The sequence below is a fragment of the Microplitis mediator genome, chromosome 5, assembly GCF_029852145.1.
Source record: "Microplitis mediator isolate UGA2020A chromosome 5, iyMicMedi2.1, whole genome shotgun sequence".
Classification (NCBI taxonomy): domain Eukaryota; kingdom Metazoa; phylum Arthropoda; class Insecta; order Hymenoptera; family Braconidae; genus Microplitis; species Microplitis mediator.
In genome coordinates this window covers 5051197-5071521 of record NC_079973.1, presented here as the reverse complement: position 1 = coordinate 5071521, position 20325 = coordinate 5051197, and the positions used below count along the sequence as shown (strand labels likewise).

The 20325-nt window shown below is 31.1% G+C and overlaps 1 protein-coding gene across 4 annotated transcripts in view; it reads right to left on the bottom strand.

Moving 5' to 3' along the window:
• The window catches only part of LOC130667427 (protein split ends-like), a 94161-nt gene that overhangs the window by 25330 nt on the left and 48506 nt on the right, over nt 1–20325 (bottom strand). For all 4 annotated transcript variants that reach the window (XM_057468988.1, XM_057468990.1, XM_057468991.1 and 1 more), the window contains exon 2: nt 700–993. In XM_057468988.1, coding sequence (XP_057324971.1) covers nt 700–993 — 294 coding nt within the window. The remainder of the gene's footprint in view (nt 1–699; nt 994–20325) is intronic.

Genomic DNA, 20325 nt, shown 5'->3' with positions numbered 1-20325 from the left:
TATCCAGCTAAAGTATGTGTATATAAATTTATATTTATTCATAAGAAATTATTTGTCCAATATGTGGATGTTTAATTGTTTTAAAATTTTAAAATTTTTAAAATAACATTTTAATCGATAATGACATTAATTGTTAATACAAAATACATATATATCATACTGTTTGTTAAATATACGTAATGTAGCGTATAATCCAGCTTTTGAGTGTTATATATATGAAGAAGAAAAAAAATTTAATTCCGGACGTGTCGGAGCCTTGAGTCAGGTATTTCGATAACACTTAAGTCAACGGTAGATACGTACATACTGCTAAGACACGACGTGCGATCTAATTAATTCTCTCACTACGTTTACTTTATGACTCATCGTAATTTTTTAACAGCGTAAATACACACTCGGAACACCATCATCGACTAACGAGCTCTAATGATTTAGCTCGTGGTTGTGATAGAAATATGTAATATTTTTTGAAATATAAATTCAGTAATTCAAGAAAAAAAAAACAAAATTCCATTGACTAATGAACAGTCGTAATGACACTGATAACAAATAATACCAGATATGTAATGATGAATGATAAGAAAATTGGTATTTAATGAAATGAAAAGTGGAGATGAATTATTTTGCGGTCAGGTGTAGGTGGATAAACATATGTGGTGTTTATCATATGGGTGTATGTGTATTAAGTTAGAAACTTACCCGTGTGTGGGAAACCTGTGCTGAATAAGTTGAGGTTCATAGTACTGGGTTGTGAGGGCTCGTTCGTCCAGGGTGTGCTCAGTCGCGTGAGCCTTCGCTGCGGATTTGATATCCATAAACGCCACCGTCGCTGAAGCACCCCCGCTGCTCGTCGAGCCACCGCCGGCACTTCCACTCCCGGAACCCGTTCCAGAGCCACCCTCACTTCCCTCGCCGAGTGAACCTGCGGAGCCTCCGTCCACGGGGCACTCCTCGCCCCGGGGCAACAACTTGACGCTCTGCACGCGTCCATACCTAATAACAAATTCAAATAAAATTAGTTTTTTAGATAATTATAACATATATAGACTGAAAAAAAAATTAACTTTCATAATTAGCAAATCAATAAAAATTATTACATTAAGAGAAAAAACCTGGTACCCGATCAGGGAACTAGTATATTTAGTAAAATTTAGTCAATTTAGTCAATAGATATACAAATATATGAGTGATCAGGTAAGGAGTCTCTTACATTAGTAATGACATATTTAAGTTGAAGAAAAATTTTGTTGACAGAAGAAAATCGAAATTTATTTCTACTAGGGTAGAGGTACCGTTTTTGGCCAGTTTTGGACATTTGAAAAATTTAAATAAAGTAATTTGTAAAAGACACAATGACAAAATTAATTTTTAAAATGTATTCAAAGATACTTTTAACCTGCTATTAAAATGGCAATTTTATTTTACACTTTTTCATTAATTAAAATAAAGTATCGTCCAAAAACGGAGTAGTGACCACAAATGGTACCTCTACCCTACACAGAAAAGATTTTTTCTTGCCTCAAAGGAATTTTTGTTTTTAATTCATACACACAGATAAATTTTAAGTAAAAATTACCCAGAAAATATGATATTGTGAGGACATGTAAATATATAAATTTTTCCTATGCACATTGTAAAATATAGTACTCGATAGCGTGTAAATGAAGTGCAAATTCTACTAACAACAGTAAAAATTTAGTTACTGGCTAGATGTCACAGTACCAAACTTCATGGGTAATTTGAACTCCAAAATTATCTGCCTGTAATGCAAAAAATTTTCTTGGGTCAAGTAAAAATTTTCTGAGAGCGAGTGAAAATTGCTTGCGCCAAGAAATCCGTTTTTTCTGAGTACTCCAAAAAAAGAAGACAAATTTCGAGCTGAGCTCAGATTTCTTCAATATAGAAAATGATTTTGAATCGTCACAAAATTTTCGCGCTAAAAAATTTTCTCTGTGTAAGTATAAGTTTACCTACTACATGTTTAATTGGTTCTTATTCTCAATTATATTACTGTGATTTGCTTTGGGAAAATAAATTATACAGTTTAGCAGTCTTAGGTAGTTACTCATTACTTGTACCCCCTATGGAAATTTTAATTTTGCGCGCACTAATTATACCATTAATTTATAGAAATGGGAATTATTTTTACCAAGGGAATAATTATGCGCTCATAATAATAATATATTATTATATTAAATACGGTAGCAAATGAATTGTAAATAATAAATATATTCTTCTTGACGTTTTGTATTTATTGTTAAAACGCTGAAACGTCTAATTATTAATAATTGAAAAGTTTAAATGGTATATTGTTGAGAAGATTAATTAAAAAAAAAGTATATATGAAAAAGTGAAGAAACGAAAGAAAGAAAATAAATATAGAGGGTTTCTTTGTAATATTCCATCGCGCGTCATAGAAATAGAACATTGGAGTCGAATGAATTTTCCCGAATGAAATATGACAAAGAGAGGAGATAAAAAATGTAAAATAAAAAAAAATAATAATAATGAAAATCCTTTTTCAACCCAGAACTTGGTTTTACACCAGCAGTGGAAGCCGGGCTTTCCATAATACCGGACACGAGCCGGTGAAATTGAATCAAGTAAAAAAAAATATAAAAAGTTTAAATGAACGAAAAGAAATAAATGAGAGAATGAAGAAGAACGAGTAGTGAAAAGAGGTATTGAAAGAAAATGTAATATAATGAAAAATATATTAAAAAAAGTAAAATAAATTGAAAATAAAATGGACAGAGGACTCGGTCTGTACGAGATCTAAACTTTTGCTCCAGGATTCGCATTTACGCAGCAGATATAAAAGCCCCTTGCGATTTTTTTTTCTTTTTACCGAGGCCGTGTAATGATATGACGACGGCAGTTTTGCTTTACTTCGATGGCCTGATATGAGGTACTCTAATGTAAAGAGAGAATGTCCTCTTTGCCTACATGCTGAAGTGAGATGTAGTTTATACGCGCGCGCATATCAACACACATACATTAATATATTACATATATATAATAATGCTTCTTGAACAGAAAATAAAACGATGATGGTGATGATGATGATGATGATGATGATGATGATGGTTACTCGTATGTTGGATTGGAGGGGTAACATAAGAGTGGATTTTGTTGTGTTGGTGCACAGCAATAGCACAGTACAGGGGAAAAGGAGAATCGCACATAGCGGATACAGATGAGAAAAGTTGATGATGTTGCCACCACCAATGGTAGTGGTGAAGATTACAGCAGTTGCTGTATGTGTAGAGAAAATGTATAGTGGAGGTGGTAAATTAAACCTGGAGTGGTGGTCGGTATCATGAACAATTCAAATAGTAGTGGGAGAATTAGATCGCGTACGTGGACGCGCAGGCGCAGAGAAAACGCCCGTGTATCCAAGTTTACCAGGGAGTCACCCGTTTCTCTTCGCGCGAGTTACACGCACTTATCTATCGTTACCACCGTTTTTTTTTTTTTAAATTATCATCAAATTACCATATTGTTAATTTAATATCATTTCAATTAACGTTTTTTCACATTACTTGCGTTTTATGTTATTATTTATAACGGTGTTGCATTGGAACATTATTTTTATTGAGAACTGAGTGGTAATGCGGTTTAAATCGACCATCTGGAAGACGTTTTATGTAATTTTGGAGTAGGAATTATTAGATAACTTTTTTTTCCAACAGTAATTATATTGGATTACTGGAGGATTCAACTACCGCAGATATAGAGATAATTAATATTTAAAAAAAATTGATTGGAGTATTGACGATGGAGAGTAATATAATAATAGTATAGGGCGGGGTCCTCACGTCTATATCCCAGCGAGTAGAGGCTTCCTCGCGAATCAAGACGCTCTCAATTCTTGCCAGCGTGTAATGAATCCAATTAATTCCATCTATATTTGTCTCTCTCACTTCTCATCTCTATCTTTATTAAATATATATACATATATATGTATATATAAATTGATTGGAGGCTGAGGCAATATAATTTAAAAACGTGATTTGATAATTCGTGATTATTTTACCTGTTACGAAATAAGAATCGTATGATGTATTTTGAATTGATGTGAATTTAAAAATGAATATATATTTAAAATAAATTATATTACTGTTACTGTTAATGATGTACTTTTTTTAAAAAATTAAATTACATATTGGATTACATTATGATGGATTTACTATTGATTTTACCACAACTGCAGTCTTATTACATCGATAGAAGATTTTATAAATAAATAAAAAAAAAGGTGAAGGAAAAAAGTGGCAGTTGAATAAAAATAGTCGTGGCACAAAAAGGCTTCGACGTAGCTACACAAAATGGCGGATATGATTACGCGATAAAATACATACACTAGCATATATATGCGATTTATACTGTGTTTTATAATGTTACCTCATTATAAACTTATTTAAATTATTTATTGTGTTTATACAAGCGAATTTAAATTTAAATTAATAATAAAAAAAAAATAACAGGAGCAATAAAAAAGATTTACGAGGAATAAAATTTATGTAAAAAAATGTGGGTTTTATTTTAAAATATATTTTATAGTGTTATTGCTAACTTGAGAAATCCATTTTCTCTCCCTTTGCAAAAGCTTATTGTGGTTATCCAACCGCAAACACGGAACGAAATAGCCTTGAGTACATGTGTGGATTTTGATGGATGATCTGTTTCTCGAGGGGAAATTATTATGTGAAGAAAAAAAATGAGTAGTAGATCTAGATCTGGAGGAAATGAAACAAGTAACGAGTACATGTATATACAATATATATGTAATGTAAAGTACTGTAGTACAGTGAAGAAATCCAACCACTGCGTGATTTAAACTCTTAGCTGACGCATATCCGCAATCTTCGCTAGAAGAAAACCTACGAGTAATCACCTCTAGGCTTCAATTGTATTTTTTTCTATGTACAATAGACACTAGATCTATATATGTGTACATGTATATGTATATGTATATAAATATATATATATAAAACCGTGAACGCCCTTTGGAATTGCCACCGCAACTCACGCACGCGTCGGTCGAATCTCTCTTAGCTTGTGCTGCTCTGGTACTCTTTAGATAGAGCTTTAGACATTGGAGCACTTGGGTATGGTAGGGTATATAGAGTATGTAGTGTGTACGGGTAATGCAACATTGGTGGAGTAGTGAGAGAACAAGCGATTGGAGTAGGGAGTTTAAGGGGAATTTGAATTGCGCGCGCATTTTGCGGAGAAGGACAAGAAATTGAGGATGAGTTTCATCTACTACACTACACTGTACAATTTGCACACAACATCTATTTATGTACATACACGCACACACAATGCTGCCAGTACGATGTACATGATGGTGTAAGTTGGGTAAAATGGAGAAGGAATTAAATACAACGATAGATATATGAGTAATATAAAGAATAAATTAGTGCCACGGTGGCTGATTGGCAAGAGAATTCTCAAACATACACTATTCATCTCTTTTACACATATGTACATACGTGTATTATATTAGAGTTAATATTTAATGGTTTAATTTATAAATATATATGAGGATTATTGACAATAAAAAATTATGGATATAAATTAAAAATAAGAAAATTCAAGTGGAAATTAAGGGAGAGACTGCACAGCAAAAAAGAGCTTTTTTGGCGCAAAAAATTTTTGAATTATGAATTGAAAACGAAAATTTTCTTGGGACGAGAAAAAAATTTTCTTGTAAGAAACTTTCTCTAGTCTTCAAAAAATTTGTGGTTCTGAAGTTAACAGACGATTAATAATTTTGAATTTTTTTGTTCAACATCAATTGAAAAAAAAAAAAAAGTAAAAAAATGCACATGTAGAAAATTAAAAAAACTACAGGTGCAATTTATCAAAATATTTTTTTTTGTATAATATATCGTTTTGAAAAATTCCAAAAATTATCAGACGTCAACAGACTTCAGTTTGATGAAAATTTTTGTTCTCATTTTGTAATGAAAAATTTTTCTTGTGTCAAAAAAACGTTTTTTTGTGTAGGATGCATTGAAGTATATAGAGGATAAAGGAGTAGACAGAGTTAAATTGTAACACACAAAGTTTTGTAAGTTGAGCACAAATATATACGTTGTTTAAAGTGCTTTCAAACTGTTCTAACTTTATACGATGACATTAGCGTATTTAAAGGAGTCTCTAGGTCAAGCTTATATTAATCTTTTCGTATTGAGAAATTGTCAGACACTTAGTCATATATTTTTATTCATTTATTTATTTATTAAGATTTCTGTGTTTCAGATAAAAAAAAAAGAAAATAAATAAACTGAGTTTCTTTTATAACAGGATAAGTTTGTCAGAGAAGTGATAAAATAAATATTATATCTCGTGTTTCTGATGAGACGGGGATTATAAATAATCTTATTAGTGGATCAGTATAAAATATAATAAAAAAACAGGTTGTTTACGCAGGTCATACACGTTATCACTGATACTGATAACTTGAATTTATTTAGTTAACAAGTTTTATTATTATTAAAAATAATCGGACTCCAAGTATGCAATCTGCTGATTAAGACACTGATGTATCGCAACTGGTGACTGGTCAAAGTTTCAGCAGAACCAGTACCAGGTGATTTGTCATCTATGTTTGTGTATGTTAATTAGTTCTGTGTGTATTTGGAGATAAAATAAATGTAAGATAAATATTTAAATAGGCATCAAATTTATACTTTTATAAATATGAGGTATCAAGTTAATAGATTTCGAGTATTGAACAAACAAAATTTATGGATAAGATCAAATTTAACGCAACGTTATTTATTTTCGAAGTTAGCACCAGAAATATGTCAATATGGGTAACAGATTTCAATTCACCATCATCTTCTCATCGAATGTTAGAGCACCGAATTTATGATACTGAAGTTAGCCGACGTCTAATAATTTTTGGAGTTTTTTAGAAACGATAAATTATTAAAAAAAAATATTTTAAAAAATTGCACTTGTAGTCGTTGAAATTTTGTACATGTGCATATTTTTAATTTTTTATTTTCTTCAATTTTAATTGTTAAAAAAAAACCCAAAATTTTTAATTGTCTGCTAACTTCAGGATCGTCCGAATTTACAAGAAAAGTTACTGAAGCATGTCAGTATTTAAAAAACAGATCACATAGTTCAGTTTTCGAATATTTAAAAAAAAAGGAAGAATTATTACATACACTAAAAAAAATTGGGAGTAACTACGGATTTTATTTAAATCTAAATTCACTCCGTTACTCGGAGTTTGAAGTTTTAAAAAAAATCACTCTGGATACGGAGTAAATAAGGAGTTTGTTATTACAATGGAGTGATTTCGGAGTGATCTGGATTTTATTTAAACCCACATTTACTCCGATGCGGGGTTTTTAATATTAAAACAAACTCCTTATAGGAATGAATTTTACTCTGAACCGAAATTTTGATATTAAATTCAACTCCCCTTTGGAGTGAATTTCACTCCGAGGGGATTAAAAAAAATATTAATCTGCTCTGCATTCACTCCGGATTTACTCCGCTAATTTTTTAGTGTAGAACATACACAGATAAAAATAATTTCTGGCGTAAGAATTATTTTGCATCATTAAGTGAAGATAAAAATTTTCTTAGTACTAATAAATTTCTTGGTGCAAGAAATTTTTTCTTGCCCACAAAAAATTTTTGTTTTCAATTCAAACGCAAAAATTTGGAGCAAGTGAAGATTTTCTCGGGGCGAGTAAAAACTTTTTACGTCAAAAAATCCAACTTTTCTGTATACTATTGTATTTACATGCAATTTATATAATTTGAATATATATGAAATTTAACGTAGTTGTCTATTACATCAAATAAACCAAGACCGCTAATAATCAAGCAGTTGACGCGACCTCAAGGAGGTTATCAGACATTTTCGACTGAGTTTTTCCCGGGAAAAAAATCTCTGTCCAAACTGCAGACTACTGTCTAATCTATCGAAGTGCGCTTCAATTTTTTAATAAAATATTCGCTTGTTAAAAAGAAAAACTCGGCCAAAGTTCCTGATTACCGTATCAGTGCAACAAAGATGATACCGTTCGCCCACTGGGTGCGACAGAAAAAATTTCGAACGCATGTTAAATAAAAAAAAATAAATATGCAAATAGTTATCAAATTTATACTTTTATAAACAAGAGGTATCACGTTAATAGATTTCAAGTATCAAGTAAACAAATACACGGATGATTCGTTGAGTTTATGAGACTCGTCTGGGTCACGTGTATAATAGGAGGCTTAATTTGACCTCTGCAGTCTGTAGAGGGTATTGAAAGTTTTAAGTACACACAAAACAATTATATTATTCTCTTACACGCATTAAATCATTTGTCACGTATGTGTGTCCGTACATATATGCATAGAAATACTGACAGTGTGAGTAGATTGAACGTATGTAGTGTATGGTGTATTGTGATTGTTCTGTCGCACATCCGGAATTCATTTCCGCGTGAATTCAACAACGTAATTCAGGCATCGGCGATCTCTATCTATTCTCATGATGATAGAGATCGGATTCGCGAGATCATTGGACCGATGAATGCAACAAAATTCCACTGGGCACGTAAGCAAATGTGCTCATACTCCGATATCTACTGCACACTAACGTTTTGTCTTTATATAGGTTTAAAATAGGAAGCGAATGGAACACAGAACCAACGGGGAAATCAATACATTGGCCAACAGTTGAGTAAGTGAGAGAATTCGAGAGCAAGTGAGATAAACTACTGTAGGGTGAAAAGAGGAGACGCCAATCATTAAATCAAATAATTTTTTTTATTTATCTACTCGACGGATATTGCGTTATTTATTGGTTTTTATTATTCAATAAAATGCTATATATTTTTTTTTGCTTTTTTATCATTATAAAATATTAAATAAATGTAATGAAATATCTGAGTTATGTATGTAATACAAGTTGGGTTGGCTTAGTTATTAAATTTAAAATTTAAAAAAAATAATAAAAAATGATAAAAAGGGGAACTCAATACGCGGAGAATGATAAAGCGAAGAACCTCGGGCCTGGGGTGCAGCTCAACGATTCTGCGAAAAGTAGATGAGCAAAAAATAAAAGCAAAAGATGTAAAAAATGATGAAAAAAATATAAAAAAAATGAGAACAATGCAGAACGAGCGCCGCTGGGCTCTCTCGCGCGACGTGGACGCGGCATCAACGGCGTGCAAGGGGAAGAGGCTTTTGTTCCTTGATCCCTGTCCGGTTTAGCCCCGCTTCTCTACTGCTGATGCTGATGCTGCTGCTGCTGGACCGTTTCGCTTTATCTCTGTCCCTCTTGCAGAGCAAACAGAATAAAATCCTGGCTGCGCGTGGTAAACTCTCACGGCTCCGTCTCTCTTTTGCTATATATGTATATGTATATATAATAGTTCTTCTGCCCAGGAACTCTGGTATGGTTACGATACGAGACCATTTTCTATCATCTCGTCAACTTGAATTTATCATCCGAGTACATGCGGCTGAGATTAAAAATCAAGTAAAGTAACCGTCTATAAGAGCAGAGAAGACGTGAATCCGCGGTATCAAGTTTTCAAAAATGGAGCATTTACAGACCCACTGGTATATGTACTGCATTCATATTATTTATTATCATTATTATAAGCCTTGATTGAATTTTTAAAGCCATATCATCGATGCAACGACGCTGGGCATTAAGTATAAAAATACATAAGCTAGAGAGAGAAAAAAAAACGTAAGAAGACAAGTTGAAGTTAAGTAAAGAGGAATAGTCTTTCCCTGAGGCCAGACCGTACGACGAACGAATCATCCTCCCGAGTCCGGAGGCGCACGAAAGCGTAAATTCACAACTTGGCAACAGCGCTATGACTCAGCTCTCCACTTTCTTTCCTCTTCTTCCATTACCTTCTCTCTCTCTATCTCTGTCTCTTTTTCTCTTACACATCGACATAGACACACACACACACACATATATAAATAAATAGCGTCCGTCTCTGTCGTACACCCGTAAGTCGATGTTGTTTCAACGTCAGGCAGCTGACACCCCGCCCCTCACCTCCTACTTGGCGACTCGTGGCAAATATACGCTGTCTCACTTGCACTCCAGACTACGTCGTATCGTCTGACCAGTATCCCCACTATCTGCAGCTACCACTACTACAACTACGAAGTAACCAGGAGTCAGGGGTATCCTTCCTCGTGCCCCAGACTCTTTCGTTTCGTCGTTTCCCATCCACGTCTCCAACGTCGTGCACTGACAACTGGTTCGTTCCCCCACTCGATTCTTTATACCATCACCGTCACAATCACCATCGCATATCGCAAACTACTACTACTACTACTACTACTACTGCGACCATTGCGATAGCTTGTTCTCTTTTGCACTTGTTTTATCTTACTCCATTACGTATCTCTCGAGCTAAATCTCTCTCGGTTACTCCCTCATACATTTTCTATGTTGTTTTGCCAGTACAGTACGAGCAGCTTCTTCCATCTGATCCTACATCATGTGTAGTTCTGTTACTCTGACGACGTTTACCAATGTGCAATAAACCCGGCACTAAGTCTCGTGTGAATAATAACATCTATAGTATACAATATATATATGTATATATGAATAGTATATCCTTGTATAGTAGGTTAATCTTAATTTTACAGTTGAGGATTACTATCTTCCACTTGATCTTATACATGTACATATTTTTTAAACTCAATCTATGGACAGTGTAATCTAGTATATATTTATCTTGAAGTATGTAACAATTGGTTCCTTATTTAAATATATATGGGTATATATTTGGGTGAAACCAATTCATTTTTTCCCTTAGGCGAAATCCTACTGTTTAAAAATTTTTAGCTCAATTATTGCGATCACGCAAACGTTTTTGGTATTTTATCAATTTTAGCTAATGACAGAGATATGAACGGGCTTAATTGAGATTGCGACATTACAAATGACCAATTATCGTTTTAAGTGTAAGAGAGAAAAAATAACTTGGAAGTATTATCATTTCTTCTTACAAGAAAGTATGCTATTGGAAATTTCCAGTTCTAATGCAGGAATTTGAAGATTTCATGAAAAATCATTTTCTTATTTGAAAAAATCTGAGCTCAGCTCGAGATATGTTGGTATTTTTTTTGGAGTACTGTAAAGAAATTTTAGTTTTCTTTTGTCAAAAACAAAATTTTTATGTCAGCATTTTTTTCAATTGCGAGTTTGATACGAAGATGATTACGCAATCATTAATTGCACTAAAATTTATTTTTAATAGAGATTTTTTTTCTGTGAATTTAATAGTCAAGTCGAAACTGTTTTTTCATTAGTGCCGATTTTTTTTTATGATGAAAATTTTGAAAAAAAAAATACAAATGTTAAAATGGAGCTAAAAATTCTTATTCAGAATGATTTTTTTTTGTCACAATTATTTCTTGCTTGCTTAGAAGAAAAATTATTGTATATAAATGAATATATGTGTGTATATGGATACATATGCAGTACAACCTCTGTAAGCTACGACCTCTCACGATCACGAATTTTCTCATTTTTACGACCTTTGCTTAAGCGCCAAAAACAAATTTTCAAATTTTGAAACTTTTACTTTAAATTTTAGTTCCATGTGTGGAAATTGCATTTTTTGTAGACTAAAGACGTTTCAGAAATATGCCAAAATAGTTCAAAAATCTCTACTATTAAATTTTTTATAGAACAAAAAAAAACGTCCATAAAAAATTCCAAAAAAGTTCCAAGAACGTCCATTTTTGGCTCTAAATTTGCTCATAAAAACTTTTTTTTTGCCATCAAAATGACTAACGTTCCAAAAAAGTTCCATTTGAAGTTCTAATCTGTCTCATGTTTAGAAGTTCCACATGCAGAACTTTTTTGGAATTTATTTTACACGGGAGGACATCCCAAGAAAACAATTTTCTCATAATTTAAACTCTTTTTGTTGAGTATATGATTAAAAAAATTTTTGTTGGACGTCAATTAGTCTGTTTATTAAAATTTACGTACGTAAACACGACATCTCGCAACCCATTCACTGGGTGGACTTGTTTTTTCTTCACTTAAATTTATTATACACCACGAGAATGATAAAATAAATATAAATATAAACTATATACTATATACATTTACTATAGTTGTATTGTTGGTTTAAAAAAGTTCAATACAATAGCGAGTTACATACTGGGCGTGGGTCCAAGTACAAAAAAGTATAAGAAGATATTTATTATAGATTAGATATGTACATAAGACGAGAAGACTAACTGGCGATTGTCACTGAACCGTAACTTTATGGTGGCGACTCAGTGTTTAGTTGCTGAGACAGGTTACCACTACATTCACTGATTTATTATCATTATTATAACATATTGTCAAACTATATGCGTATAAAATACAGGTACACGTGTTTAAAGGTATGTACAAAACATCTATATCAATGTATTTTGATAATTATAAAATTGGTGGCTGGTCAATCTGTTATCGGTGCTGGTGATAAAGACAATTGGTCTGTAAATTGCAATTACATTGACCATTAATCAACCGAATCACTCAGCCTCGCAGAAGGACGTCTCAAGGACTAACTTTATATCATTATTATAATTTATATGTTTTTTTAACCGTCGATTTTATTTTTTATATGGATATGCTCTAGTTAGATTATTATTATTGCTTGTGACCATGGATATTAAAATTTTTTTTATGCCTTTGAAATATGGAATCGCGGGCAAATTTAAAATACACGCATTTGAATTTTCAAACAAACGCTTAAGATTTTCAAATACATTTATTTTAAAATTAAAAAGAGAGTATTTGAAAATTAAAAAAATAGTATTTGAAAATTAAAAAAAAAAGTATTTGAATATTAAAAAAAAAGTATTTGAATATTAAAAAACTTGTATTTGAAAATTCAAAAAGAAGTATTTGAAAATCTATAGTGCTAATTTGAAAATTCAAAAACATGTATTTTAAATTCTATATGAAATTAGTAATTAAATTTCAAGTACAAATGTATGTGTTTACTGCGTTATATACAATGTTTTGAAAATTCAAGCAATTTTTTTAACAGTGTATGTATATAAAATAGTTTTTTTTTACTTTGCAGTAATTTAAGTAAAGAGTTGAGAGAAAATTAAGCCGGTTTGAATCGAAGATTGTCGCAATAAGACAGGAAGTCACCTTCCTGCAATTTCTGTAGTAAAATTGTCATGAGGTCATGTAATGTAACTTTAAAACTTTAAAGTCTTGCATTCGTTTCTTGCGTTCTGTTCGGGCTGTTCTACTTTCGAATGCTGATCCTGGATGTGAATCGCTTAAGAAAGAACAAGATGGAGAATAATAATAATGATAAGATGAAATGGAGGATGGAGAATATGTAGTAGAGTAGAGTTGAGAGGCCAATTGAGAATAAGAGAAAAGTCAAGTGCCAGTTTGTAGATTTGGCAACGATGTTTTCTTGGTCTCGTGCACCTGTGTTTTACCCATGGGTTCGTCTTCTTCTCCTCTTCCTTCTTATAATCCTCATCCTCCTTCTTATTATTATTCGTTTTTTATTTTATTTCTTTCTCAAATAACCCGCTATTTTCTTTCACTCATTTTGGTTGTATTGCTTTGTCCATTTCATTCCATTCCTTCTACTTCGCCCAGACAACCGACATTATATCTCCTCCACGTCTGCACCTCGTAAAATGTCTTGCAAGCCCATTGGAAGGTTAACCCTTTCTCTTTCGTTTTTTTTTAAATTTTTTCTTTGTTTACATACCGAAAGGACAAATTGTTTAGTCTCTTATTCATTTATTTTCAAATGAATATTTATATGAAGATATTTTTTGTATGAAAGAATCAAAACTTTATAATGATAATAATACTAATTGCTGTATATATGTATATATTTAGACATGTCGCAAAAGAAATTCCGTTATATGTTGAAGTTGTAAAAAGAAACAGCTACGCTGTGTTGGAAATTAACGTTTCGATGCCGATGGAATTGAGTTTAAAGAGGCTATACTGTACTATACACTACTGTGGGTGTGTATTTAACTGTGTTATTTATATACATACTCATATATAATATAATATAATACAATATATGTATATCATATTTGTGTCTGTATATGTTAGGAATAGAAATACCTAACGGACTGACCATATTCAAGCATAAAGACAATTAGCTTCGCTCTTTAGTAAACATAATCGCAAATAGCTGAATGATATTGTGTTCTTACACATAGTTTGTACTATTATTTTATTCGCGATATACTTTTGAATGTATCGTAAAAGAAAGGCAGCTAAATATATATTTTTATTTTATTTTATAACAAAATGGTTTTTAAAATTCTTATTACATGTTAGAGCTCGAAGTAAACATATTTATGTTCTAAGGATATAAATCTCTCTGTCCTCGATAATTTGCCGTTTATTTTTTATTTTATATATATGTGTTGTTTTTTTTTATTGAGATAAAGATAAGTCATTGAGTTCCAACAACGTCACTGACCATGGACGACAGTATCACTTGTACGGATCAATGTATCCGGTAAATCCAGTTCATACGTTTTGATCAAGTACTTTTTTATTTATTTATAATATATATATATGTATAGAGTGAATGTACAGTGAGTATATATACTGAGAGTTTTAGAGCAGTTGAAATGATGTATATACAGGGGAGGGGGTCAAAGTACTTATGGAAATACTCAAATTTCGAGGACTCAAATTCGCTAAATTTTTTTTTCTTCAATGATTTTCAAAGTAAACAAAATTTTCAGTTGAAAAAAAAAATCATTTTTGCGGGAAAAATGGAGTACCCCCTAAAAAAGGTGAAAAAAAAAAACATTTCAATAATTTATATTATAAAACAAAAGTCAGTTTTCGATTGACACTCGATTTTTGAAAAAAAATCAAAATAATGCTCAATTATTTTTACACGCAGAGAATTTTACGGTATTTTTTGCATCAAAAATTGATTGAAAAATTACTATAGTCATAGCAACATGAGGACAGTATGGAATTATTGTACAAATTACCGATACTGTAGAAATTTTTAAAATACATCGAACAGAATTTACAAGGTGCATTGTAATTTTGACAAAGCAACATACAAAATTTATACCAACTGCATAGTAAAATTTATTAGGTTAAATCAGAATATTTAGTACTCTCTAAATCTGAAACAGTGAAAACCACTGAATAATAGTGCATATGCACTATTTCACAGTTATAAGTATACCACTTGGTATACTTATAACTGTGAAACAGTGAATATTCACTGTTTCGGATTTAGAGAGTATGCAGTTGGTATAAATTTTATCTGTTGCTTTGTCAAAATTTCAATGCAACTTTGATAATTTTCTTTAAATATTACAGTGTAAGAAAGTAGACTTAATACATTTTCAAACTGTAATATTTCATACTTAAAATGTAAAAATTACTGCGCGGCGCCAAACTGTAACTTTTAAATGTTTCGTTTATGAAGCGCTGCGTTACTATTTGAAAATGTAATAAATGCTCGTTCGAACGTTACTATGACTATAGTAATTTTTTTATAAATTTTTTATGCAAAAAATACCGAAAAATTCTCTGCGTGTACAAAGTTATTTTGTAATGTTAAAAAAAATAAAATTTCGGAGGTACCCCATTTTGCAACCAGCCACTATATATGTATATATTAAAAATAAATATATATATTGATATATAATGTAAATTGAACGATTATTTTAAGTAGTATTTTGATGAGTGATATAATGACTAGGAAAGTTGAAAAAAAAAAAATAATAATATAGACAATGAAAAAAAAAGTATTGCAGAGATGGGACAAAAAAAAAGTCGGAAGTAACGGTAGTTCGTTTTGTTGTTACGAGCACGATGGCCCTGATTCCTCATGTTTATGCATCTTTTTAATGTCACAAGAATATAATATTGTTTTCTAGTGACTCATTCCCACAGTTATATTTAATTTTTTATTTATTCTTTTGATGTATTTACAAAAAAATATTTTATAAAAAGTGACCTAAAAATTATTGAATTATGTATTTGCAATAATTTTATTTATTGCTTCAATTAAATTTCATTGCATGTAAAGCGAATGAGGTAGCAAATTATTTGAATTTTAAAAATGATATTTTACTTGCTAGTAATAAATAAATAAATAGATATTTTTGTTTGAATAAAATTTGTCTATTATTTATGTAATTAAAACTTTCGATTTTGTTAATTAATTATAACAATTAGGTCAAATAGAAATAACAATAATTAATTAAATTAAACAGGTTTGTAATAGTAATTATCTGAGTTCATTGATCAGAATAAATTTTTTTTATAAATTTATAATTAATTTATTAGCTGTAATTACTCGTATTGTTGATTCACGTTTATAAATACTACTAATTAATTATCAAACATTTAATCAATGAAATTATCAATTTTTTTTTTTTTTTTTCAATTTTAAGTTTCAAAAAATGCTCAATAAATTTTCTAAAAATCTAGAATTGGGTTCACGAGCAAGTGAATAATAAATACAAATTTGAAAAAAATAAAATTCAAATCAATGTTACATGTAATGCAAAGTAAAAATACTCGAATAATTTAAATCTCTCCCACAAATTTGTAGACAAGAGTTAAGTTTACCCTAGACTGTATGCATACAAGTACCAGTAGTATAATCGTGATGGCAATGGAGAAAGCCAGACACTGTCCGGCGCGTGCCAGGTAGAAAGAGGTAAATAAAAATAAACAATAAATAAAAAAGAAAGAACAAAAATAAAAATAATAATAAAACGAGTAGAGAGCAAGTACTTGGCTCTCGCTCTTGTAATTTGTGCGGGAGAATGAGTACTCGAGTCATAAACGGTGAGCTTTGGGGTGAGTTGTGAGTGTCAGGGTAAAAGGGGTTGGTAAAAAATATGAGTCGATGGTGTTGTGTACTTCGAGTGCAAACCTCGGTCTTTTACCAGACCTATTTCTCTTTTGCTCCTCTCTTTATCTTTATTCCTCTCATTTCTCATTCTCTATTTCTCTTTATACCCCACTATAGACATATATGTACATATATATTTTGATATACTCTTTTTACATGCACCGATTTCTCCACACTTAGCCAAGCAGACAGAGTGTAATGGCAATTGCAATGGAAGAGTTTGTTGTTACATCGCGCTCTCTATTCACATATTATTAAATACATATATATATATATATATACATATACAATAATACTATTTATTTAAACTGAGTATGTTGTATTGTATGTAATCTTGCATATGTTGGCCAATATAAACAAATAATAAATAATTTTTATAATGTATGTATATATATATATACATTGACAAATATAAATAAAATAAAACGGACGTTGGACATTTCATCATAGTCCGGATTTTTTTTTTACGATTATTATTTTTGAATTTAAAAATTTCTTGAATTGGTTAATATTTATAGCGTATTGTGTTATGTAATTTAAATATTAAAATAAACACCATTGAGTGGAATATGAGAAAGTATTATTATTTAGTAATAAAGTTAATGTGTTCATGTGAATGATGCATGAAATATAAGTTGCAAAAAAAAATATATTATTTAAAAAATATAAAAAAAGTGTAGTAATGGTGGATCCTTCCGACAGGTGATTGCATAATTTTTTTTACTCATATAAAAAAAAAGTATGATGTGAAATGAGGTAGAAAGAGAGAGGGCGTTGTTGCAATAGGTTTTATTGCTGCAGTTAATAGTAATTCAACATCAGGTGGGAGATACATAGATAGATTTTCGCGATAGTCGCATTGAATTTCCGGCGCCGACGCACAGGTAATTGTGACGAGAGTCATTACGTTACGTACTCGTTTACAATTATTATTATTATTACTTTTTTTTTTTTGTTTGCTGGCAAGAGTTCATACGTTGCAATTCAAGCTGCACTACGTTTGATGCATTATATTTATTTCTTTTCATGAAAGCAAATTTTTTTTTCTAGTTTTAAGTTTTATGTAAAATGGAAGAATGTCAAGAGTTTTAGCATTTAAAAAAAAAAAGTAAATAAGGGAAAAATTTTTTTTCTAAAGAGGAAAAAATATAAAAACGCGGGGTTTTTTCCACAGAATTGGGAGAGTTGACGAGATGATGCATACATTTATACATATGTATGTATATATATATATACAGTAGGCGCGAGTGTTTCGACACGGCATAATTCCTCCGTTGCTTTTGGCCCGTTTACTATATATATATAATATAAGTTGAGAGAACTTGAGAGAGGTAGAGTTATAGTCATATATATGTATAGAGTTATATGTATGTATATAAAAGTACAGCAGGCGTATGGCCACTGGCAATGGGCGGCAAGCAAAGAGTCGAGTAGCTGCGAGTCAGGTATTATATCCAGGTGAGGTCGACGACCCGTTAGCAGCGCGAGCGCAGAGGTAGCGGATACTAAACTACAACTTTCACGTCTCTACGTCAAATACTGCGAATGGAAAACGCCCGGTCACCCAAATTATTCTCTCAATCACTGTGTATATATGTGTAACAACTTTAAAAGTTAAATCGTCTTTGTAAATCAACATAATTATCCGTGTTTATTTTTATTTATTTGCTATTTACTTATTTTTTTAAATTTACGCAGGGGAATTTGAATGAGAAGTTGATTGTTGATATTTGAAATAAGAGTTAAGTACGTAAAGGTAAATGCGTGTGACAAGTAGATGATATATAATGATGGTGAATCTCTTGGCTTGACACGTATTGTCATAATGTCAGAACTGTCAACGTTATTCCGTTTTCGCGCGCTCATTACAATGTCTCGGTGTATACTCGTATTATACATCAAACAGGACATTTTCCGCGATGGATAAATAATACAAAGACAGCTGTCCCCATTGCAACCAATCTTGTTCGTCTATTGTCGACAGTCAATGCAAGAACGAGAACATTTCAACGATACAACCAGAGCATTTATATTATTATTATTATTATTATTATTATTATTATTATTATTATTATTATTATTATTATTATTTTGATTAAGTATTCCTTCATTTATAATTCAATATCACAATTTATGCCACAATATTTACACATAAAAAAAAAATTTCTTGGTGCAAGAAAAATTTTTCATTATGAAAAGAAATTAAAAATTCTCATGTCCCTGAAGATCGGACCATTTTTTGCGCAACGAAAATGAAAAAATTTATGAAATTCTACTGCTTAAGAGTAACTTGAGGGGTGATTGGGGTCAGCTGGAATTTTCGACTAACGTACTAGAGCTTGTGTGAAACATTTCAAAAATCTAGATCTAAATTTTTTACTTTTTATTCGGTTTTTTTCTGATCTTCGGGTACAAAAATTTTTTGAGGACTAGAAAAAATTTATTGGCGCAAAAAATTATTTCTCGTCCCTAAAATTTATTTCATGGCTCGATAATTTTTTTTTCACCTCAAGAAAATTTATGTACCTGAAGATCGGAACGTTTTTTGCGCAACGAAAAAAAACAAAAATTGGAAAGTAAAAAATCTACTGGATATCTAGATTTTTGAAATGTTCGCATATAGATGTTGGTAAGTCAGCCAAAAAACTTGAGCCACCCCGACCACCAGACTACCCCTTAAGCAGTCGAATTACATGAATTTTTTCATTTTCGTTGCGTGAAAAACGTTCCGATCTTCAGGTACATGAAAATTTTAGTTTTCAATTTACGTATAATGCAAAAAATTTTTCAGGGCAAGTAAAAATTTTTTGCGCCAAGAAATCTTTTTTTTCTGTGTAAGTTTAAATTTTTCTACCCAAAATTATTTAAAAAAAAAATAAAAAAATTTTAATTTCCGCATAAATTTTTTTTTCATTGATATGGAAAAGTTTTATGAACTTTAGTTAAATAAAATTTTATTTTTAATGAACTCAACTCAATAATAATAATTATTATATATAAATTATAACTTTATTTAATAAAATATCATCCATATATATTTAGTTTTTATCTCTGACAGACATTGCGATACTTTTAGCACCAACAATTGTATTATTGTATATAAAATAATGATAATAAAACAACGAAAGCGAATATACAAAAGGAAAAATATGAGACGTGAATTGTTGTGTATAGCTGGGATTACACCGTGCAAATGATGAAGCCGAGAAAAATAAAGCACAAGAATAACAATAAAAATAGAACAGTACAGACAGTACAGAAACGTACATACACACGTATATAAATATATAAATACGTATAACGTAGTAATAGAAAGAGTCATAACGTGAGCAAGGCATGCGTCCGGTTTACCACCCACAGTGCGTTCAAGAACTTAGAAATTGTACCGCCCAGGACGGTTTTAATTTATGACGTGTTTTAACCA